This window comes from Panthera leo, chromosome D4, assembly GCF_018350215.1.
Source record: "Panthera leo isolate Ple1 chromosome D4, P.leo_Ple1_pat1.1, whole genome shotgun sequence".
In the NCBI taxonomy this organism is placed as follows: Eukaryota; Metazoa; Chordata; class Mammalia; order Carnivora; family Felidae; genus Panthera; species Panthera leo.
Genome location: NC_056691.1, coordinates 10,980,868 through 11,004,161, shown reverse-complemented (window position 1 = coordinate 11,004,161; position 23,294 = coordinate 10,980,868). Strand labels below are relative to the sequence as shown.

At 47.9% G+C, this 23,294-nt stretch overlaps 3 protein-coding genes across 4 annotated transcripts in view; 1 reads left to right on the top strand and 2 right to left on the bottom strand.

Annotated features, from left to right (window-relative positions):
- Positions 1–768: 768 nt before the first annotated feature.
- On the top strand, positions 769–3,832 carry LOC122205519. Its single transcript, XM_042913933.1, has 4 exons — positions 769–949; positions 1,087–1,256; positions 1,308–1,670; positions 1,901–3,832. The coding sequence occupies exons 1-4, from the start codon at positions 769–771 to the stop codon at positions 2,435–2,437; spliced, it is 1,251 nt and encodes a 416-aa protein (XP_042769867.1). The 3' UTR covers positions 2,438–3,832.
- A 91-nt stretch (positions 3,833–3,923) lies between these two features.
- Positions 3,924–6,091, bottom strand: LOC122204929 (forkhead box protein D4-like 1). Its single transcript, XM_042912782.1, has one exon. It carries the CDS (start codon positions 5,858–5,860, stop codon positions 4,502–4,504), a length of 1,359 nt encoding a protein of 452 aa, XP_042768716.1. The 5' UTR covers positions 5,861–6,091; the 3' UTR covers positions 3,924–4,501.
- Positions 6,092–15,447: 9,356 nt separating this feature from the next.
- Positions 15,448–23,294, bottom strand: part of LOC122205165 (COBW domain-containing protein 2) — a 51,018-nt gene continuing 43,171 nt past the window's right edge. Inside the window, exons 12-15 of one of the 2 annotated variants that reach the window (XM_042913302.1) lie at positions 18,750–18,818; positions 18,581–18,646; positions 16,159–16,288; positions 15,448–15,782 (exon numbers count right to left, since the gene is read on the bottom strand). In XM_042913302.1, coding sequence (XP_042769236.1) covers positions 15,676–15,782; positions 16,159–16,288; positions 18,581–18,646; positions 18,750–18,818 — 372 coding nt within the window. In that variant the 3' untranslated portion in view covers positions 15,448–15,675. The remainder of the gene's footprint in view (positions 15,783–16,158; positions 16,289–18,580; positions 18,647–18,749; positions 18,819–23,294) is intronic. The other variant, XM_042913303.1, reaches the window with a different exon arrangement.

The window sequence follows — 23,294 nt, the reverse complement described above, 5'->3', positions numbered from 1 at the left end:
AGTTGAGCAACAGGGAACTGGCCTTGAACTGAATTTCAAACTGGATTCTCTTGTCTATTTGCGGGGTTGGGGCAGGAGGGTGGGCAAATGTTGGTATTATTAGCTATCACCTATGTAAGTCCTTTGAACCAAGCGGTGTATATGGAATCAATGAATACTTAAAGCACATTCAAATAATTTCAGTTCTGATATGAAAAAAACAGCCATTAAGCCTAAACGACTTTTTGTCGAAATTACAGGTAGGTGGGCATTTGCAGAGTAAGATCACAGTTCGGATTGGAATCAGATATTCACGTGGGGAGGCAGTTCTGAACATTCTTTCTAATTTTTTTTTTTGACATTTATTTATTTTTGAGAGACAGAGAGAGCCAGAACATGAACAGGGGAGGGGCCGAGACATGGAGAGACCCAGAGTCTGAAGCAGGCTCCAAGCTCTGAGCTGTCAGCACAGAGCCCCACGCGGGGCTTGAACTCATGAACCGTGAGATCATGACCTGTGCGGAAGCTCAACCGACTGAGCCACCCAGGCGCCCCATGAATATTCTTTCTAAATGCTGGGGGTGGGGAGGAGGGGAGGGGATGAGAGCTGAGTCCCCTCGCGCTTCCATCTTTTCTCGTAGTTTCTGCTGTTTTTCTAGCCTTTCTGCCCTGACTGCTTCTAAGTCGAACGAAAGGAGCAGAGGCCTCTGGTTCAGGCAGACTGGAGATGAAAGACAGCCACTAGCTACATTCCCATGAATATCTGGAAACACTGTGGACACCCCAAGTATGCAGGGCCAGGGCGCGGAGAACGTCACCGCCGCCGACGTGCCTCGTCGCACCCGTGCAGGCGGGGCGTGCTGGCCACCAACGGACACACGTAGGCTCGCCGCGTTCAGCCACCGCAGTCCCCGGGTCGCCAGTCCGCGGATCCTTCCCCGCAGGGGCCCCCACCTTCACTCCCAGGCCAGTGGGCCCGGACCTTCTGACCTGAGGGTGAACTGAGGGCTGGTCCTGCCCCGGCCCAGCCTCCCCACCCGTCCCTAGCCTGTCCCCAGGCAGGTGCCGCCCAGCATCCTGGCCACATCACGACCCTTTCGCGCGCAGATCCAGTGCGGGGCGCGGGGCGCGAACTGGAGCGCAGAGTCAAGATTCCCGAGAGGAAACGGAGGCTGGCGGGGCAGCGAGGGGCCGCGAAGCTTCTGCCTCCACCTCCGAGGGCGGGCGGCAGGGAGGGGGCGGCGGCTGCGGGCCCGCAGGCGGACTGGGGGGTCGCAGTACCGCCGGCATCTACGTCCAGGGGTACCTGAGTTCTTGGGGTTCACCAGGGTAAGGAAGACGAAAACCCACCTGGGAAGGAAAAACCCACTCTCGTGACTCCCCCGCCTCCTCGCTGGCGGTCTGGGGTCGAGTCTGGTAGTTCTGCGTGGCCCTGGGCGTGGCCAAGTGCCCTCGAGGCCGTGACCTTCCCACCGCTCCGCCCACGGGTTACGCAGAGAAGCCCCGAGCGCCGCTGGGGAACCGACGGCGCCAGCTTGGGGGCTGCCGGGCCCTGGGGGCAGAAATGCGTTTGGTGGCACGCCAAGCCTGGGGCAAGGAGCCGAGAGGGAGGGTTTGGGCACCCAATCCTTTTAGGCCCGGGTCTCCGCGACCCGAGGCCCAGGCAGGAGAAGGTCGCCGGTGCCCACAGGGTTAGTGGTTCAAAAACCAAATAGGGCCCGGTACCACCGCCTAAGGGTCTTGGGGCGAGTTTCCCAATTTCACCAACTTGCAAACTTCTTGCCTGTGTAACGGGGACTCGAGCGTGTCTTCGGCACTGGGTGCTGGGAGGGTTAAAGGGGAACCCAGTGTCCGGCAGGCAGGGAACGGGGGACAAGGGTTAGCCGCCATCCTTACTGTTAGTTATTAGTGTTATTATCAGCCGGTAGGACCCGAGGGAGAGTCGCTTTCCCCGGCTTACCTCCAGCCCTCGCCCCAGCCTCTCCGCACCTCCCAGGCCCGCCGGCGGCTCAGGAAGCCTCAAGAAGTCAGCCCGGCCTCAAGAAGACGAGCCCGAAGGTCGAAGGCGACCCCACAACTCCGAAGCGCTGTGCCTTGCGCGCCACGCAGGGGTTCCCAACAGACCCGCGCAGTGGCCTTGACAGCAGCGGGGGCCGGGGAGGCGCCCGGACGCCCCTGCTCAGACCCACCAAGCCGCGCCGCCTGCAGTGAGGGCTCGTCCTCACCACGGGGGCTGGGGTGCCGGGCGGGTCACCCCGCGGGCCCCCACGGAAGGCCCCACCTGTGCGCGCGGACCCCTAGCGCCACGTTCGACTGGAGATCAACGTTTAATTCACTCTCCCACCGAATAGACGGTTTTCTTGAAAATTCATCCTTCGATACGGTTTCATTAGGTAAAAAGTATAAAAAGCAGGAGAGTGGGGGCCGGCTTCGGCCAGGTTGTGACCGGTGCTCGTGACCGTGCTGGTCTGGGGCGCAGGGAAGGAAGACACCGGCGTCGGCGTCGAGTGTCGCCTCTGGGCTCGGTGGCGGCTCCACCTGTCGCTCCCACGAAGTTTGTTGACTGAATAAAAGAACGCACGTAGGCCTGGAAATGTGTTCGCACAAAGGGCAAGAGGGAGTTGGCACGGGAAGGGGAGAGTTCTTGGTGTGACAGAGGCTCCCTTTATCACGGCTTGTTGCCAAACACAGGTAACCCCAGACCTGCAGAACGCGCTAAACGGATCTTAAAGCTGGGGTGCGGAGGGTGAGACAGGACCCGGCAAAACCCTGAGAAGGGAAGGTGGCGGGGGAGAAGGGGCTTTTGGTCGCGCATCGGGGCCACAGAAGGGAACTGCTGGTGCCCGAGGAGCGACCGGGCGAAGGCTGCGCTGCGCGTGCAGGGCCGAGGGAGAACGGAAGCCCGCGTCTAGGCGGCTCCCAGGGGCTGGGCTTGGGAACCTTCCAGAACGTCTCCAGAACCGTACTACTGCAAGCCCGGAGGAGGTGAGGATCGCGCGCAGGACTTGCAAGGGGAGGAGAGATGGGGAGGAGATGAGAAGCTGGGGTAAAAGTGGACCAATTGGACAGCCGTAAAAATGTGTGCCTAGATCTGCCCTCCCTCCCGGAACCAGAAATTCACAGCGGGAACTGCGGAGTAGATGAAGGGGAACGACCTTCTCACACTTTCCAAGTGGCTTCTCTCACAGCAGCAGCAAGGAAGTGGTTCTTCTGAAACAGGAGCCCTGAGAGGGCCGGGAATGCGGCGGGGTCTCTCGGAACTTGCTGGAACTTGCTGTCTCTGGGGCTATTTCCTGATGGGCGTCTTCCCCTTGTTTCCCACCCACCCGGTCGCCAGAAGCCTGAGGACAGTGAAACCTTTCTGGTGGCAAAGTTCTCGGAGAACTTCTTTTCGAAACAACTAAGTTCTTCCTGTACCAAAGAAAGCGGCCCATGCGCCCTTAGAAGGCATCCGTCTGGGGAGAAAAAAAATGTTTAATTGTAAATTGTCCAGGACACAAATGTTACCTTTGATCCTTCCTTTTTCCCTGGCCCTGCTTTGGAAAATTCTGACGCTTTTATAAAAATTGCCTTTTATTTTTTTCCTGGGAAATGTTGGCCACTACCTTCTAAATTGATCTCAAGTGGCGCCCCACTGTATTCAGGTGAAAAATCAACATCTTTTAAACATGAAAAACGAATGGAAAATGTACTTACATTTCCCTCCAATTCTTTTTCTTCTACAGATTTCATAAATTCTATATACCATATTTTAAAGCCTAGGACGTCAAATATTCGGAAGTTTTGCAGGCCATGTTGGAAAATTGTTTCTGATGCCTGTAATGAATACGAATTGTAAAACTAACTTGTTCCCTGGGAGGAAAGAACTAACTTTCAAAAGAAGTTCCATTTAGAAAGCGATTATTGAGAAGTAAATACGAAATAAGTAATATGGTGTGGTGACTTAGCATTTTATTTAGTTAGCATCTTTCCACATCAGACACACACATTAGAAGTCAATGCTTTAAAATTAAAAGTCTCTATTACACATCGATTTCAGGAAGACAGAAAGAACAAGTATTTTGCACTTGACCGGGGAATAATATTTGCAATTCCTAGGGAGTCAACGAGGGGAAACAGGTTGTGCATTGGGCATTTATTTTCTTTATTTTTTTCTTCTTTTTCTTTTTTTAAATACCAGAACAAAGTGTCCCACTCACGTTCAGTTACTCTGGAAATGGGTAATGGGAAAAACCCTGGAAGCCACGACTGGAGGCTGGAAAAGTGAGGGCGAGAGTGGACGCCATGGGAAGGTTACGCCCGGGGAGCCGCACAGTATCCAACTTTTCCTCTGTACGGAGTCGGCAGCGACCCGCACCGTGGTCCAGGTCGTTGTGGTTGCGACGCGGAGTTCGGACGCGCCCCCGTGGTCCCCGCCCCGCGGGGCGGCGTGCGCGAGGGCGGGCGGCGCGAAGGGCCGTCCCCCGGCTTGGCTCCAGGGGTGTCCGGCGGGGTCAGCGCCAGGACAGCGTGCGGATGCCGCTCAGAAGGCCGGCAAGACGCTCTCCCTGCCGGAAAGGCTGGCCACCGCTGTCGGCCTGGAGCCTCCCGCTCCGGGCGGACACCCCAGGCGCGCCGCGGACAGGTGCTGGCCCAGCAGAGCGCCCTCGCTGGGAGCGCGGCGGCTGGTACAGTCCTCCTGCTGCTGCCGATGCTGCTGCTGCTGCTGCTCTAACACGGTCCGGGCAGCGGACGCCGCAGCGGCAGCCGACACGTGCAGCAAAGGGGTGGCCGCCCGGTGATGCACCAGGCACGACGAGCGCTGCAGCAGGTGGCAGTAGCCCCACGGGGTCGGGGGCAGACTCTGCGCGGCCCTCGTCCCGCCTCCTCCTCGGACCCCTCGCATGATGCTCTCGATGCTGAAGGGGGCGCATCCGTCTCCCGGCCGCGCCGCCGACCCCTTGCCCTCCTCCCAAGGCTGGGAGCCCGGGGAGGGCCGCACGGCCGAGGGGGCGCCGGGGGTGGCCGGGTCCGCGCCTGGCGCCTTCCCGGGCGTCTCGGCGTAGGCCGGGGCCGACAGCAGCAGGTAGCGAAGGGGGTGCGGGTGCAGCAGCGCGCACGGGCGGCTCCCGGAGGCGGCGGCGGGGTAGGCCCCCGGCACTGGGGGCGGCGGGGCCGGGCTCCCGAGCAGCAGGCCCGGGTAGGGGCCGTGCAGGGCGGCGGGCGCGGCGGGCAGGGGGAAGGGGTGGTGCAGGTGGGCTCCCGGGGGCGGGCGGTGGCGCTTGAAGCGCTTCCTGCGCCGGAGGAAGCTGCCGTTGTCGAACATGTCCCGGGACGCGGGGTCCAGGCTCCAGTAGTTGCCCTTGCCCGGGTGGCCCGGCTCGCGCGGGATCTTGACGAAGCAGTCGTTGAGCGAGAGGTTGTGGCGGATGCTGTTCTGCCAGGCGGGGAACCTGCGGCGGTAGTAGGGGAAGCGGCCGCTGATGAAGGCGCAGATGCCGCTGAGCGTGAGGCGCTTGTGCGGGCTCTGCAGGATGGCCATGGTGATGAGCGCGATGTAGGAGTACGGCGGCTTCGCCGGCTGCGGGCCGTCCGCGGAGGCCGCCGCGGACCCGCTCGACGCCCCGAACTTGGGGCCCAACTTGGCGTCGGCCGGGGCGCCGCCGCCCTCGGGGAGCCCTCCGCCAAGCGCGCCCGCGCCGCGCCGCGCCTCCCGCGTCCCCGGCGGGGGCAGCTGCCCTGGCAACGGCTGGCTCTCCGCCGCCTCGCCTTCCTCGTCCTCCTCCCCCTCGCCCTCATCCTCCTCCTCTCCCAGGATGTCGATCTCGCCGTCCTCCCCGTCGGAGCCCCGGAGGCTGCGCCGCGGTGTGGAGCGAAGGCTTTCGGGTTTGGGCAAGTTCATGGGGGAGCAGGTCGTGCAAGACGCAGGGGTGGTGGCCGGCCGCTCGTCTGCCTCGAGGGGGTCCGGGCTGGAGGCCGGCGGGTTCGGAGTGTTCCAAAAAGCAGGAGGGCTTGCGGCTGGTTGCCCGTTTGGTGGTGGTCTTCTCTTCCGTTGGTTTCTCCTCGTTGCCAACACCGTCCAGCAAAGATGCACTTTGCCTTTTCTCCGAGCTTCTTCGAGTCCTTGAGTGGTCGACCGCCCCCCACCCTTTCAACCCCCTCCTCCCCTACCTCCCAGCGCTCCCCTGCTTGCTCCGGACGCAGTCCAATGATGAGGGTTCCCTGCGCGTTACCCGACAGGGCAAGAGCCTCCAGCCCCCTCCTTCTCCTGACACCCACCGGCCACCCAGGAAGATGCGCGGTGAAAGCGCGTTGAAAACCGTGCAAATAGCAGAGGCAGGAAAATAGGACACCCAACAATCTGTGGCCACTTCGATATTCGGGCCTCTCCCCTGGAGGATAGAAGGGGGGGGGGTGGCACTAAATGTCTACGGTGTTTGTAAGAAAAGCCTAACAGTATGTTTTCGGGGTTCACAGCCGGTTATTCACCCATTTCCATTGGTGGAGTCCGTGCTCATCCCGAATGATGAGCTGAACCATTCTTAATTCTTAAGCATTCTTAACTATATCCACGAACTCCGGGGAATGCGAGGGAGGGTTGCACGGTCCCTTCTACTTCCCGCCTTAACTGCCCAACTGAGGTTTCCAGAAAAGGCTGAAATGTCTGGGCGTTAAGTTGTGGAAGTTCGGGGTAGAAGGAAAACAGAAGAGCTAAAGAGAAGTCCCTTGGCATCAGCGCTTCTCGAGCTTCTCTGAACCCTTAACCACAGGATAAAATACGTTTTATGTCACACCCTTGGGTAGATAGACTTCTGCACCTAAACTGGGCTTCGTAAAACAAGTGACCACTGACACAATTGTTTTTCAAATGTCCATCACCAATTAGGTGGTTTGTGCCACGTTCTAACCAGTCCAGAGCCCGTGTGAAAAACCCCGTTTTCACAAAAACAGCCTCCCAACACCAACGGATGCACGCAGTCTGACGATCTCTCAATCTCTTCTTCTTCTTTTTTAAAAGTCAACCTTCAGCACTTTTACTATAATAATAAATATTAAAATTAAAACAGGGGCACCTGGGTGGTTCCGTCAGTGTAGCACCCGACTCTTCATCTCGGGGCTGTGAGTTCAAGCCCCACACTGGGCGTGGAGCCTACTTAACAAAAAATTAATAATAACAACAAGGCCAAGGGAGAGGTGCGGGGCCTTTACCTAAATCACTAGGTCGGCGTTCCCCACCCTGGAGAACAGGGATGTGGCAGAGAGTCTGTTTCGCTCACCTGACATCCTTGGAAGTGGCGGTTTCTAGACTGGCTTCATTTAAATCTTACGCTCAGCGACCAGAGTCATGGTCCGGTGGAATTAACTTCATGTGTGTTATATAAATAGGGATCTTGGGGTGAAATACTGAGCAACTGGCTGTTCATAACGTAATCGCCACCTATTTGGGAAAAGAATTTGAGGAGGCATCTACTAAAAATGCAACATACACATATTATGCCACCGATGGTCGTAGTAAATCTGCCGTTAGCGTTTGTAAATGATAATGAACTTTCAGCCAGAAATCAGAAGCCAGGTAAAAGAGCAAACTATAACAAAAAAGTAGTTTAAAGTAGCTAGTCGCTTCAGGATTAAAATTTGAAAACTGCTTTCTCTAAAGGATGTTAAGAGCTTGTGCTCTACTCCTGAGATTCTCGCCTTCGCCGTCATATGTAGCTTGAAGGACAAATGATGGAGCTTTTGGGCCTCAGGGATTTGTGTTTGAATCCCAGGTTCACCAGTTACTACTTGGGGGATGACTAAACCAAGCTCAGGGGAGGGCCGTGACAGGTGTCTTATCCAACCTCAGTCTCCCAGCTGCCTCCCCGTCAACCCCCTGCAGGTATAGCACATTTCTGCAGGCTGCAGAGGAATCCTGTGACCTGGGAAGGGAGTATTGTTAGTTTTCCTAAAGTCAACATCTATGGGGATTTGGGTTATTTAAAAATGAAAGGAGAAAAGTAAAGGCTTGGGAAACAAAAACAAAAGAATCTCCATTGACGGAGGTATGTCAAGGGGGCATAGGAGACAAGTGAAGTTCTCCTGTGGTGAAAGCTGGGGCCACTCCAGCAAGTAGGATTAGATTACAACCCAAAGCATAAAATAAATATTCGTGTGTGTATCCATACTGATAAAAACCAAATGAGTAAAATAATAAATGGGAGGAAAGAGGGATGCTTGGCTGGCTCAGTCTGTAGAGCATGCAAGTCTTAAACCTAGGGTCCTGAGTTCAAACCCCACATTGGGCATAGAACCTGCTTTACAAAAAAAAAAAAACAAAAAAAACCCAAAAAACACAAACAACAACAACAACAACAACAACAAAAATGCTCCAAAATATTAAACAGGGCCGGGGGCAGGAGAATTCCTCACTCTTTTACCACAGGCAGTGCAGAGTGGTTTCCTTCTAAAGATACAGATCCTTCCAAAGATATCTTCCTTCCAAAGATCCTTACAAGTGGAGAAGGGTCACAAACACTTCAGCCAAGTCATCAGGTGACCAGCGTTTACATCAATAGTCATAAACCCTTTGACAGTATATGCCGTAATGTGATCGTGCTCCCCCGAGCCCATGTGATCAGGAGAAAAACAGACAAATTCTGATAGAGGAGCATCCTGTGTCCCTGGCCAGAACCATCCTCAAAACTATCAAGGTCACCAAAACGAGAACAGTCCAAGCCCAGAGGACTCTACAGACAGACATGACAAGTAACTGCAGTGTGGAGTCTGGGACGGCATCCTGGAAGACAAAAATGACAGCATCCAAACAGAAAAATGACGGACAGCATCCTGGAACAGAAAAATGACGGGCCATCTGAACAGGCTGCCTGAATAAGGCTATGTGAATAAACTACAGACTTTAGTTAATAATGTATCAATATCAGTCCACTAATTGTAACAAATGTGCCATACTACTGTAAGATATTAACTGAATGTGTGTTTGGGGGGGGGCGGAATATGGGAACTTGTACCACCTGCACGTTTATCTTGTGCTGTCTGTTCACTTTTCCTGTAAATCTGAAACTGTTCCAAAAATTACATTCTATTAGTTTAAAAAATTAAACATGGGAAAAAGGCCGAATAGCCAAAAAGGAGAAACTCAAACGCCCATCAGGCGATGAATGGATAAACAAATGTGGTAATATACATAGACTTTCATTCAGCAACAAAAGCAACAAAGTGTTGATACGCGCTACGACATGGATGGATCTTGAAAACATCATGGTAAGTGAAAGGAGTCTGAATAGGCCAATTACAGAAACAGAAAGTAGAGTGGTGGCCGCTGGGGGCTACGAACAGGGGGAAATGGGGAGTAACCGCTGATGGGTAGTTTCCTTGGGGAGTAATGAAAATGTTCTGGACTTAGCTATGGTGGATTTACTAAAGCTATGAATTGTACACTCTAAAAGGGTAAAGTTTAGGGGCGCCTGGGTGGCTCAGTCAGTTAAGCGTCCGACTTCAGCTCAGGTCACGATCTCGCCGTTCATGACTTTGAGCCCTTTGTCAGGCTCTGTGCTGACAGCTCAGAGCCTGCAGCCTGCTTCGGAGTCTGTGTCTCCCCCTCTCTCTCTGTCCCTCCCCCGCTCACGCTCTCAAAAAATAAACATTAAAATTTTTTTTAAAGGGTAAAGTTTATCGTATGTGATTATATCTAATGTTATACAAGATATGCCCAGGTAAAAACAAAGAGCTTTATCAATGAAAACTGAGTGCTTTGGAAAGACTCCATTATGGCAAGTCACTCTGGAAAAAAGGAAAGAAGGGGAAGGGGAAGGGGAGGAAAGAGAAAGAAAGAAAGAAAGAAAGAAAGAAAGAAAGAAAGAAAGAAAGAAAGAAAGAAAGAGAAAGAAAAGAAAAGAAAAGAAAAGAAAAGAAAAGAAAAGAAACAAAACTCTTACAGTCACATCCCATCAATTCTTTAGTGCTGCCTTCAGAATGAGAAGCCTGCCTTTGTAACTCCGGCAGCATTTAACACGCAGCCTTGTGCATGGTGGGGACTCTAATATTTGGGGATTGCTTCTTTCCTAACAACGAATACGTTTTTTTTTTTTCTGAACAAACCCATCAGGAGCTCACACAATGCTGTCCTAGTATGAAAAACCAAACTTTCTAGACTAATCTACAAAAAGGATGATGCTGTCTGGTTTCTCTCCATTCCACTCTGAAAATTAAAGGCAAGATAAGGGCACCTGGGTGGTTCAGTCGGTTAAGCATCTGACTCTTGATTTCGGCTCAGGTCGTGACCTCACAGCCGTGAGGTCGAGCCCCACGTCAGGCTCTGCACTGAGCGTGGAGCCTGCCTGGGATTCTCGCTCCCTCTCCCTCTCCCCCTTCTCTGCTTGCGCTCTCTCTCTCAAAAATAAAAATAAATAAATAAAGACAATGTGGCCATCAACAGTTAAAGTTGATTTGAATATTAAAGCTAACTCTGAGAAGAAGAAGAAAAAAAGCTCTAGTGTATCTTTCTCCTCGAGGTAGGGCAAGTTGCTCGTCTACAAAGGCAGAATATACTTCTTTCAACATCACTTCCACAAGGTATGGCATTTCTGAAACCGGGGAAGTCTTTTCAAAGCAATCTAAAAGCAGTGCTCCCACCTACCCTACTGAGGCAAAGGAGACGATTAATCAATTTGTAGCAAGGAAACAACCAAGCCCGTAAATGCTTAAAAGTCTCTTAGCTTTATTTTGTCGATAACTTCCTGGAAACATCATGACCTGAGAATTACCCTTTCAATTATCTGGTCTTCCCTCTGACCCTGTGTCGACCCCTCCTCCAGCTCCCTGGCACACAGTACCAAGGCACTGGGCCCTTATACTAAAAGCTGGGCAAAGCCTAGGAAAGAGCTGTTTTAAGAAGGTACGCACGAGCTTGAGAATTGTTGGTTTGGGGTTTTTAAGGGTTTGTTTGGTTTTTTTTAATTGAATCTTGCTGGAAAAAGAATTCGCTTACATTGAGACTCTATTCAGGGTGCTTTAAATTTCATCCCTGGAACAATGGTGAGAGATTTGCATTTTATCGCCATCGTATGAATAAGGAGGCAAAGGCTCAGAGACATTTAGTAATCTATCCTGTATTACTCAGTAAACTATAGAGTTTTAGATGAACTGCGCCTAAACCTTGATCACCATCGTCACCACCAATACCCTTGAAATCGTCTGTAGTTGGGATACTGGTCCACATTTAGTTATAAAAATACATATTCTCGGGGATGCCCGGGTGGCTCAGTTGGTTAAGCGTCCGGCTCTGGACTTCGGCTCAGGTCATGATGTCACAGTTCTAGGGAGTCTGAGCCCTGCCTTCATTAGGCTCTGTGCTTATGACACGGAGCCTGCTTCGGATTCTCTCTCTCTCTCTCTCTCTCTCCTATCCCTGTCCCTCCCCTGCTTGCACTCTCCCTCTCTCTCAAAATAAATGAAATAAACATTAAAAACATTATATATATATATATATATATATATATATATATATATACACACACATACATACATACATACACACACACACACATATATATATACATTACATATATATATATATATAATGTAAATATTCTGTTGGGGATATATTCTCTATGACAAGTTCCAAAGTCCTCTGAAGTGCAGGTTAAACTGATAATGATTCTGATCGTGGAAAATTGCATTTGGGGAAAAGAATGAAGAACACACAATGCATCTTTAAAAGAAGATATAAACAACATTAAAAAAAAAAAAACATGAAATCTGAATAAAAACAGTGAGATGCCTTTCTACGCAGACGGGCAAGGTTACAGAGGGTTAACTAGGTTTGGAAAAATGGGTATTCTCACCCCCTACTGTGTAAGGCGGAAACTTCCAGCCACTTGGGAGAGCAGCTGGTCAGCATCTATTAAGAATTTCAGCGTGCACATCCCAGAAGCCCGGGATTCCACACGTACACACTTACTCTAGAGAAGCATCCTCACCTAAGAACAAAGAGGCGTGCTGCACAATGATGTTCACTGTAGCACCGTGTGCAGTTTCGAGAACAGTTAAGGGCTGGTTCATCTGCCACAGGGATCGATCACAAACCACGCCGCTTCTCCAGCTTAAAACCAGATGTTCTGCTCCGTCCCGCCAGGAGCAGCAAGCCCTGCCCCAGCTCCCAACGCCACCCCCCACCCCCCCACCCCCAGGCCCGGTCGGGCACCAGTGGTGCGGGCTCCCAGCTAAAAGGCTGCTCCACTAGGTGCTGGTCTGCCTGGAACCTTCTTCCCGACTCCCCCTCCCCATGCACCAAGCGTTTTAACTCCATCCTCAACTTCCACCCATCTCTCCTCAGGGAGGCTTTCCAGGACCGCCCAGTCCTGTTATGGGACTTACTTTCCTCTTCTTTTCTAATTTATTTACGTCCCGCCACCAAAATGTAAACACTGTAAGAATGAGGCCCTTATCTTTCACGTGCAGTTTCGCCCAGCGCTCAAGCCTGGGCAAAGTGGAAGCTCTCAATAAATGATGCTTTAATTTTTTTTTTTTTAACGTTTATTTATTTTTGAGACAGAGAGAGACAGGGGAGGGGCAGAGAGAGAGGGAGACACAGAATCCGAAGCAGGTTCCAGGCTCTGAGCTGTCAGCACAGAGCCCGACGCGGGGCTCGAACTCACGAACTGCGAGATCAGGACCCGAGCCGGAGTTGGACGCTTAACCAACTGAGCCACCCAGGCGCCCCATCAATAAATGATGTTTTAAAGGAATGTATTCTATGCTATCCTACGAATTTCTACACAGCAATTAAAGAACAAGACCTATTCATATGTACTGTCAAGGAAGAAGGTCTAAGGCTAATAGTTGAGTTTTTTAAAAAGCTAAGTGCATTAAAATCTAAAAAGAACGATGTTTTAAAGTATACACATTAAGGGGTGCCTGGGTGGCTCAGTCGGTTAGGCATCCGACTTTGGCTCGGCTCATGATCTCATGGATTTGTGAGTTCGAGCCCCGCATTGGGCTCTGTGCTGACAGCTCAGAGCCTGGGGCCTGCTTCTGATTCTGTGTCTCCCTCTCTCTCTGTGCCACCCCCGCTTGCACTCTCTTTATCAAAAATAAACATTTTTTTAAGTTAAAAAAATAAACATTTTTTATGTTAAAAAAATAAAATTAAGTAAAATAAAACACACGCGTTATGAAAATAAATGTCTTCCTTGAGGATATTTATGGCAAGCTCCTACCTCTCCAGAAGCAGCAGCTTATACTACAGCTCTAGTCACTTTGGGCCACGACGTAAGCGTGTGTGTGTGTGTGTGTGTGTGTGTGTGTGTGTGTGTGTGTGTGTGTAAGTGAAAAGCAACACGTACAAGGGCAGACACGATGCTGACAACACTGCCCACCCCCGAGGAGGGTCAGCGACTGAAGGACACAGGTCACGGGAGACTGATTCATTGTGACATCCGCGATTTGTAGGACACAAATGTATCTGGTCAGTACTTACGTGATAAAAAAGAATTACATACTAATGTATCTTAAAGAAAAAAAGGTTTAGGACTTTGATAAATGCAGATTTTTAAGAGTACAGATTAACAGTACTCCAAACATTTCCCCCACAGCAGGGCAATTCATTGTAAGCTCTCTCTCATGGCTGTAAAGAGAGGAATCTAGGTGCTTACTATTTGCCAAGGGACATTATGAACTATTACTGTGGCAACACTGACCATAAAACAAATCAAATTTACCTCGTTAGGAAAAAGAAAGCCTGTATCCAGGCTCCACTTGGTGCGCTGCAAACCTATGCAACCCTCACAACCACCCTGAATGACTGAAATGACGCCGCCCACTTTATAAACCAGGAAACCGACCTTGGAGAAAGTGCTCCGCCCGAGACTGCGAGGCCAAGAAGCAACACAACTGGAATGAAAGCCCAGATCGGACCCAAAAATCAGCTGCGTTTCTACTGGGCGATCTGCCATCTGCCGCCACAGAGTAAGCGTACTGTCTGAACCGTGAATTTAAGAGACTGGATTCAGGGGGCGCCTGGGTGGCTCTGTGGGTTAAGCGTCCGACTTCGGCTCAGGTCATGATCTGACGGTTTGTGGGTTCGAGCCCCGCGTCAGGCTCTGTGCTGACAGCTCAGAGCCTGGAGCCTGTTTCAATTGTGTCTCCCTCTCTGCCCCTCCCCCACTCACACTCCGTCTCTGTCTCTCTCAAAAATAAACATTAAAAAAAAATTAAAAAAGAGATTGGATTCAGGGGACAGATGGAGGAATACAGAAGGTTATATAAAAAAGGCACAGAGTGCAGGGGAAGAGAGACAGATGATTGGGCCAGTCAGCCTGCCTCCAACCCACGGAGCCATTCAAGACACAGAGATGGACATTCTTTCAGTGAAAATTCTGAGGAAAAAACATTTCTAGAACAACATTTCTATAGCCTTCTGATATTTAATCATTAGTTTGAGAAAGCTCTTTTTAAAATTCCATCTAATGCTTTTCTCTTACAGTCTGAATACAGTTATGCTGACCTGGCCATTAATAGAAATAGCGGATAAGTAAGCCCCTGTGTACTTACACACCAACCCCTGATAGAAAGATGGTTAAATTGTCGTAAGTTATCTGTAGTTCCCTCTGAAGTTCTGTATGTCGTCACTTTTTTAGCTTATACTGAAAATTAAAGAAGTTCAAAAAAACCAAGATGGATTTAATACCAGTAGGAAAATCTACTTAACATCAAAAGCTCTTAAACTGGAATCGTATAAATATGTTGCAAAGGGCTGAAGTTCCAGGACTCCACCAGTAAAGCTTAGAACAAGAGGTGGTTCCAGTTGTTTGACTCTGATTTCTTCCACTCATAAGTCTACAAGACTTTTATTTCATTTAATAAAAATGGTGACATTATTTGTTTTTTAAAAAAATATCTTGGGGCGCCCGGGTGGCTCAGTCGGTTAAGCGTCCGACTTCGGCTCAGGTCATGATGTTACAGTTCGTGAGTTCGAGCCCCACGTGGGGCTCTGTGCTGACAGCTCAGAGCCTGGAGCCTGCTTCGGATTCTGTGTGTGTCCTCTCTCTGCCCCTCCCCTGCTTGTGCTCTGTCTCTCTCTCTCAAAAATAAATAAACATTAAAAAATTTTTTTTTGTAATTTGTTAATAACGATAAAATATCTATGCAATCAGCTGCCATTCTTAGTTCTAAGCTGACGTTAACTTTTAACATTATGATGATAAATAATTTCCATGGGTGAAAAATCCAGAGTATGTAAACTCCAAAGCCAATTCTGACAGGTATTTCTGTGAAACATCTATTTAAAAAACAAAAACAAAAACAGAGGCACCTGGGTGGCTGAGTTGGTTAAGCATCTGGCTCTTGGTTTCAGGTCATCATCTCACGGCTTGTGAGTTTGAGCCCCAGGCTGTCAGTGCAGAGCCTCCTTGGCATTCTCTCTCTCCCTCTCTGCCCCTCCCCTGCATGCTCTCTCTTTCAAAAATAAATAAACACTAAAAAACAAAACAAAAACACACAAAAAACCCCCACTTCAGAGGGTATTACGTTTTATTGTATGAATGTCAAATGTTTTATAGTATTTATCTACTAAATTTTACATGTTCCATTAAATAAACACTAAAGTACGCTGGAATTCATAACAGAAGTAACACAAAGAACAGATGCTTGACATATAACCAGTAGGAAAGTTATTCCCGATTTATCACCCAGTCCCTTTGATTAGAAATGCTTCTAGTGTTATGGACAAACTTGATCTTCTTTGAAATGTGCCGTCCACCGCTTTTCTGTTTCAGTCACAGTAGCTATAAATAGTTGTTTAAGGATCTCCTTATCTAAATTCCTGCCTGCACACAGAACAAAATAGGGTGTGATTATATCATGCTTATTAAAAGGGCAGTTTGCCTATCAATTCCAAATCATGAAATGCTTGATAATCTTCAGAAATTTACAAAAACAAAGTAATTAGTGATCCCTTCAACTTTCTATTTCTAGTTAAGTCCCTTAGACGAAACTGGCATTTCAATTAATTATTTTCTAAACCTGTTTGAAGAAAAGAGTAAAGTGCCTACCAAGTTCTTATGAATGTTATCACATCATGAAGACAAATACATTAACTAATCACAGGGACTCAGACTGGTTAATCTTGCTACAGTTTGGCATATTACATCACTTTCAAATATATATTTGACTGTGCTTTAGAAATTTACCAGTTTCACTTACCAATAAGAACCAATCGATTTGTTCTCTCTGTGTCATCTTTCCAGCTCAGCGGGGTCTCCTCCAGGTCATAGAGCTCATGGACACCTTGGACAATCACCTGTTTTAGTTTGTCTTTGATCGACACCAGCCCCTGCTCAGAGAGTGATCAATCAGCCTCAGTTCAAATTCACAGCAGACAGTGTTATCGGATTATTGCTGTTCCATTTTAAATACAAACCCATAAAGATTCTGTGAAAATTACTTAAATCTAGTTATTTGTGCCTTATGGAAATAGTTTCTTACAGCCTCTGATTTTTAAATTTAAATTTCAAGCATTTGTGTACAATGTTTAAAAAAAAAAAATAGTCCCTTTTTGTAATAAAATTAATACACGTATTAGGATATCTGAAAAGTTGAAACAACCAAATGATAAAACATGCATCGAATTCTAGTGGTTTTTCTACTTTTAAGGATTTTACCTTGTTTCACAGTCTCAGTGGGACAATTTGAGGAGTTAAAGGATTTGGGTGACAATTTTTCACTAGGTTGCAATAAATGGAGCAGATAATAATGAAATAAAGGAAAAGAAAAATACATCTATCTGGATACAATTCATTTTATACTGACTTGCAGAAGTGAAACAAATTATCTGATAAACTGGCTCCCTGAGGATGAAACAATTTCTCTGAAATGATGCTTGTTACACTTATTTGTTATTAACTTAATATACATATTGCAAAACAGTAAGAGACAAACCACTCAAGGTCATTCCCACCACAAAACTTTGGCGTGGTTTTGGTGTACTGGTGTATTTTAGGTGTATGTTCTTCCTGTTTTCCTTTGCCCAGTTTTGTTTTCTCCTTTTTACACCGGATTTTAATATGTAATAGCTCCTGGGAAAGAATTATCTAAACATCAGTCTTAGGTTACTTGTAGAAGGACTCTGACCTTCCAGCTGTTACCAGAGTGAACATGTTAAACAAGCTCATTGGTAGAGCCCTGGTCCTCTGCAGCAGGGCGGAGAAGGAAGTCTATGAAGGGAGACTCACAGGGTTGTTGTGACGAGAGGAAGGACAAGGGAAGAACCACAGAGGACGAAGGGCTGCAGAAAAACCGTCACACACCCAGGGACAAAAGCCACGCCAGGATGGTGCGGGATGAGCCACTGAGGTCTGTGGTGCGGTCCTGGCTGCAGCATCAGCGTAAAGGCCTGAAGGGCTGCTTCTGTAGTAACCGCTCCCCATTCAGTAGCAGGGACAGAAGCGGTCGCAGACTGAGACACAATCTGCCCGTTAGGATCCTGGACGGAAGTGGTGCTACTGTCATCGGAGCAGTAGCTCCAGGATCAGACTTAGCTCCTCTGGGTGGGAAGGACTTGGGAACAGACTGAGATTCACCCATGGCTCTGAAGCCAGTCCTAGGCAGAGTCAGCACAGGGAGTGAGCACATCTAAACCTGAATGGCTTTTTAAAAAATGTTTAACGTTTCTTTCTTTTTGGGAGACAGAGACAGAGAGACAGAGAGAGACAGAGCATGAGCAGGGAGGGGCAGAGAGAGAGGGAGACACAGAATCCAAAGCAGTCCCAGGCTCGGAGCTGTCAGCGTGGAGCCCGACGCAGGGCTTGAACCCATGAACTGCGAGATCGTGGCCTGAGCTGAAGCCAAACTTCAGCTGAACTTAACCGACTGAGCCACCCAGGTGTCTCCTGAATGGTTTCTTGATAGCGTCAGCCTTCGTCATTCTAGTGACCCCAGGAGGTCAGCTGCTAACAGGAAAATCTAGTTACTAACAGTAGTAGTAAGTAATCGTAAGAAAACCTTCTGGAAACTCGGGAGTAGACTGCTGAGTGGTTAAGCACACCACATAGAACACTGCCCCCTGGAAAAAACACCTTCCATGACATAAATCCCCAAATGCTAAGTAACATGGATGGGTTTCAAACGCAGAGCAAGCTTTCTCCAGGTCTTCTGGAACTCTGTTTACAGTATGACCACTGTTCAGTGTCTGCTACAAGTACGAAGTAACACGGGTTCAGCCGCAGCAAGATTTCTAATACTACTTCTTTCAATAAAGCGCTCTTGGAAAATTAAACACAAGAAGACAGTCAGCGTTCCCGAAGGGACCAAGCTGTGTGCCAAGGAAAGGAGAGGTCCAGCGAGTCAAGGTTATCGGCCACATCACTGCTCAGAACAGGGGAGATGTTTCTGAGCGCACAGGCTGTGTGAGCTGAAACGCTACGTGCCAGCTATGCGCATAAATCACGCTTTATGCAGGGATTGCCAAAGCTTCTTTTCAGCAATGGAAACACCGAAAAATGAAAACAGACCAAAGTCATTTGTACTAAAACCAGCGCTTCTTCTAAAACCAAATACGGTGTTAAGTGACAGCCAAGAAAGGAAGGGGCCTTTGTCCAAAAGGATGAAAGTGAAAACCACACCGTACCTTTAGCCGTATGACCTCCATGCAGTCACCATCCTTGTTCCTCACATTCTTCTCCCACAGAAGATTCTGGATCAAGTGACATATTTTAATAAGACCAACCATTCCTCCCGGCAACAGCCATGTAACCCAAACAGGTGGTAAGTCATTATCAGTTACATACTGCACTCACCTGAATAAATACATTCAGACTTTCTTCCTTTGCATTTCCCGGTACTTCAAATGTCACTGTAAGAACGCTCTATAAGTCAAGAGAGACCATCAATAATGATTTTTTTAAAGTAATGTCATATATTTTTAAAAATCAGAAGTTTTAAGATGCAAAGTATATTTACGTTTTAAGACATTAAATACATTAACCTTTAAGACAGAAACACGTTCATGAACATTTATGTTGCCTAACAACTACATTAGGTGTATCTGTTTCACTGTCTTGCTGAGTTCTGATAGGAGCAATTCCATTTTCTGTATTCTGTAGAGTTCATCCGTGGCTTAGTACTTAAACAGAAACTTTCAGAAGAGGATACTCATTGTTTAATGCATTCTCTCCAGGATTCTCAGCATGAAGAGGGAAGGTAATATATATACAGTGTATCGACTATGTTCTAAGCCAGGTACTTTGCCTGGGTCACTTCATTTCATGTTTCATTTACTTGTGACAACAGGCCTGTGGAATAAAGAGAATTATTGACATTTTATAAATTGGAGGAAAGGAGGCTCAGAAAAAATAAACTACTTAGATCCATGAGTAAAACTCAAAAGCAAAAGTGTACTTTCGAAAGTTCTCTGGGAACACCACAAAGGAAAAATTCAGTTTAGCTCTGACCAAGCATATGCCAAAGGGAGAGGAGTATCTGGCCATGAGAATGACAGTATGATGTCACCTTTGGTTGTAGAAGGTTGACATCATTTAGAATGTTGACTTTGAGATTTATTTTTCTCCCTGCTCTTGATAAATCTCACTGTGCACTCTAAGGAACCTGAATCTCAAGATTTCCTGGTCACATAATCAAAGTCCAAAGCTCCACTGGCTACTGTGACCCCAAATTTCAACTTCATGATGAAAATACATGAGGGCCAAGCATAACATGATGGAAACACAAATCCCACCTTGCATAATCAGGATAATACACTCAAGCCAAGCTTTAAAACAGGAAGAGAAAACACACTAAAGCACAGCTTTGTAGAATTTCCTACAACTGCAACAGTAATTTTATTCACCAACAGAAAATCACATAGGCTTACAGTAGGAAATGTGAAGAGACCAATTGTTTTTTATACAAACAGAGAAGAGCTAAAGGTAAGTACTAAAGACCAATGTAAGGACAAAATATACTGACGTTTACTCTCCACTGTTGCTAGTAATAGGAAAAACAGAAAGCACTTACTTGCTAAATATGAGACAGGAAAGCCAACTAAAATTGACGTAGAATGTCAAGATTTTTAGGGGCGCCTGGGTGGCTCAGTCAGTTAAGCATCCAACTTTTGATTTTGGCTCAGGTCACAATCTCACCGTTTGTGAGATTAAGCCCCGTGTCAAAGCCCCGCGTCAGGCTCTGTGCTGACAGTGGGGAGCCTGCTGGGATGCTCTCTCTCCCTCTTTCTCTGTCTGTCCTCTGCTCATTCCCTCTCTCTCTCTCTCTCTCTCAAAATAAATAACATTAAAATTTTTTGAAAAAAAGATTAAAAAAAGCAATCACTACCAATAATACCAAAAAATGCGTATCAGAACTTACAGCACATCATATAGCATATCAAATATGTAGCAAAAGGATGTAAATGAAACATAATTTGTCATTTTCAAAGGAAAGTAGCAAGTGAACCTTCAAAACTGCTTAAAATGTATTTTATTCAAGTTGGAGAACTTGGCTTTCCATATTGAAAAGGTCTCAACATAGAACTCAATAATGCTTTTTTATTCTTAAAGAGCTTCTACTGAGAATGGTTGTTGCTTTCGGCAGGTTAGAAATATGAAAATATTTCTAAGGGGTTCAATTAACTCCAATATGAGATAAAAAGGGTTTTAAAAATTAAGACAATGCAGATACAGATTTTAGAACTAGATGTTTTCCTGTACCAATAAATCCTCCTCGCAGTGGGCAGACAGTAAAGGAGAGGAGATCTGTAAATTCCCAGGGCACAAGTTGAGGGTCACAACTTGTTATCCCTCCTTTAATTGGCTCTACTAAATAAACTATGCACAGGCTGCCATTTGGGATTTCTTACCTTCCCACCCTCCAATCCCGGGTCCTCCTTACAGGGAGCAAACAAAGGGCCCAGGGAGACAGAGAGCTGCATTAAAGAGGATTCAGGGATTAAACTTTCGTAACATACCTACTATGTCCTAGGTATTACCTACTTCAGACTTCTTCCCAGTTCTAGAGTCGAATCTAAAATTAACTCTCCTTTTCCCAGACACAGAAAGAAGCAGAAAACTGAAGCAATAGGTTCCTCTAGTCAATCCAGGCCTGTTTCCCATGACTTCTGTCTGACCGCCCCAGCATCAGTCAGTAAGCCTATTCAGACAGGTCTAGTATGAGTCTGTCCTTGATTTATCCCATCTGCACGCCCCCTGCGACCAGCGCAGTGCAGGCCCTCGTCACAGGGGATCTCCCTGCTTGGTCTCCTGACTGCAACTCCAATCCAGCTTCCCTGCCCCTGCCCCACAGCACAGGGCGGTTCCCCGTGCCCGGCCCATCACAGCCCGACACCTTAGCTCAGGATTCCAGCAGGAAGCGGCCCCCGGGACGTGTGCGCCAGAGTCCCCCTCTCCTAGAGCGTGCTCGCCTGCCCACTTTTAGACATCCGGGTTGCTCTTTCCCTTACTTCTTCCAGGCAAACAAAAATCTACTTCTTGATGTCTTACTCGGAACAGGAGGTGCATCTTTGCAAGGAGTGTTCCTAACTGAAAAGGGGCACAAGGGAACTCTCTTGACGATGGTGGGAATTTGCTGTATTTGTATCTACGAGGGAATTACAGAGATATGTGTTCGTATGCGCCCATGGGCCAACGCACAGGCACAAATACACATTGACTTGTACACTAAAAACGTGTATGCTTTACTATACGTTAAAAGAAAAAAAACTACCCTTCACAAAGCCTCAGACCCGCCAAACCACATGAGACAGACCATCATTACCCTGAATCCCACTGCCCTTTGTCTGCAATATTATATTCTGCCCTCTGTTTATAGATCTAAAGCAGGAGAGTGCATCAGAAAAAAAAAAAAAAAACAAACAGCCATGCTCTATTTACTGGTGAAATGACATACAGTCTGGGATTTGCTTTAATACACTCTAGCAAGGGCAATGGGTACTCACAGTTTCACTATACTATCCAACTTGACTGTATGTTTGAAATTTTCTGTTTAAAAAATACTCCAGCAAAAGAAGTGCTGGGAAGACAGAGGGCATAAAATCAGCAAATGCTGACAGCCACTGCAACCGGGTCACGTGTACAAAACGTTCCTTTTGCTGTTCTACTTTTGTAGATCTTTGTAAAATTTCCACAATAAAATGTTAAAAATACACAGACGCATTAATGTGCACATACCTAAGCCCCAGTCCTGGAGACCGGAGGTGTGGGGACTACGGAGTATTCAATATTAAACGGGGATTCTGACGTTCCCCATTTAAGAATCACGGCTTTCCGCTCTTGTAACAAATATTCCCCAAGCAACCACTGCACACATGCCCCGTGCTAAACAACGAGGAATCCATATTTGAGGAATGCACAGACTACTACCAGGAAAGAGCGTTTCAACCCACAACCATAAGGCATCACACACGCCACGCCGGGTCTGCGTGAGACATCGCAGGTACAGATTCTGGCCATGATGAGGGTTCTCGAAAGCGACTATATCCTTCATTTTTCCCTCCTGAGGACTCCTCGTATGGTCTCCCTCCCCTAGAAAGTCCGTAAGAATATGCCTCCAGTTCATCTTGGTGACTGCTACTGCGTCTTCTAAAAAATTCTACCACCAGAGAGCTGTATTTCTCTCACTCACGCCAAAGACAAGCGTGGATGAGTATGTTGTGACGTTTCTGAGCGAAGGGTGCCACAAACACGGTAGGACAGGCCCCCATAAATACGAGCCAAAGGGAGGACGAAGCTGCTACTGTGCAGGCCCCGTCACCATGAGTCATGCTGCAAAAAATGCGGGACAGTTTCGAGACAGGCAGGAAGAGGTGCACTGCTCCCCCCCTTGCTCTCACAGTCTGAGATGGAACAAAGCAGTTACCCTAGAGCTGCACCACCTACGACCTGCTTAAAAGGAGGGTGGGGACAGTGAAAACAGGTGACGTGTCTTCCAGGGTCTTCAACACTGGCCTCAGGAACGAGGTGTTTAGAGTGCCTAAAGGAAGGACACCTTAAGCACTTCAAATTTACAGTGCTACCTGCAGGCGAAACTCAAAGTCAGTGTTTATTTAAAGAAGCCACACATGCTTTTACCAGACTTGTCCTTGATCTGTTAGTTCAACAGAGTTAAGAAGAGGCTGCACAGGGAGCCCCCGGGGAAGCCGTTAAGCACCGATTCCCACCCTTCTGGTGGGAAATATGCTCAGCGACCTGAGAGCGGAGAGGCCAGAAAGCACCTTGTCCCCAGGTTCGAAACAAGTGCTTTGAGGACTTCCTGTGATGCATTAAGCTAGATGAGATTACCTCAAAAGCACCCAAATTCTGAAAATTATCAACACAGTTCAAAAATGCGGTTTT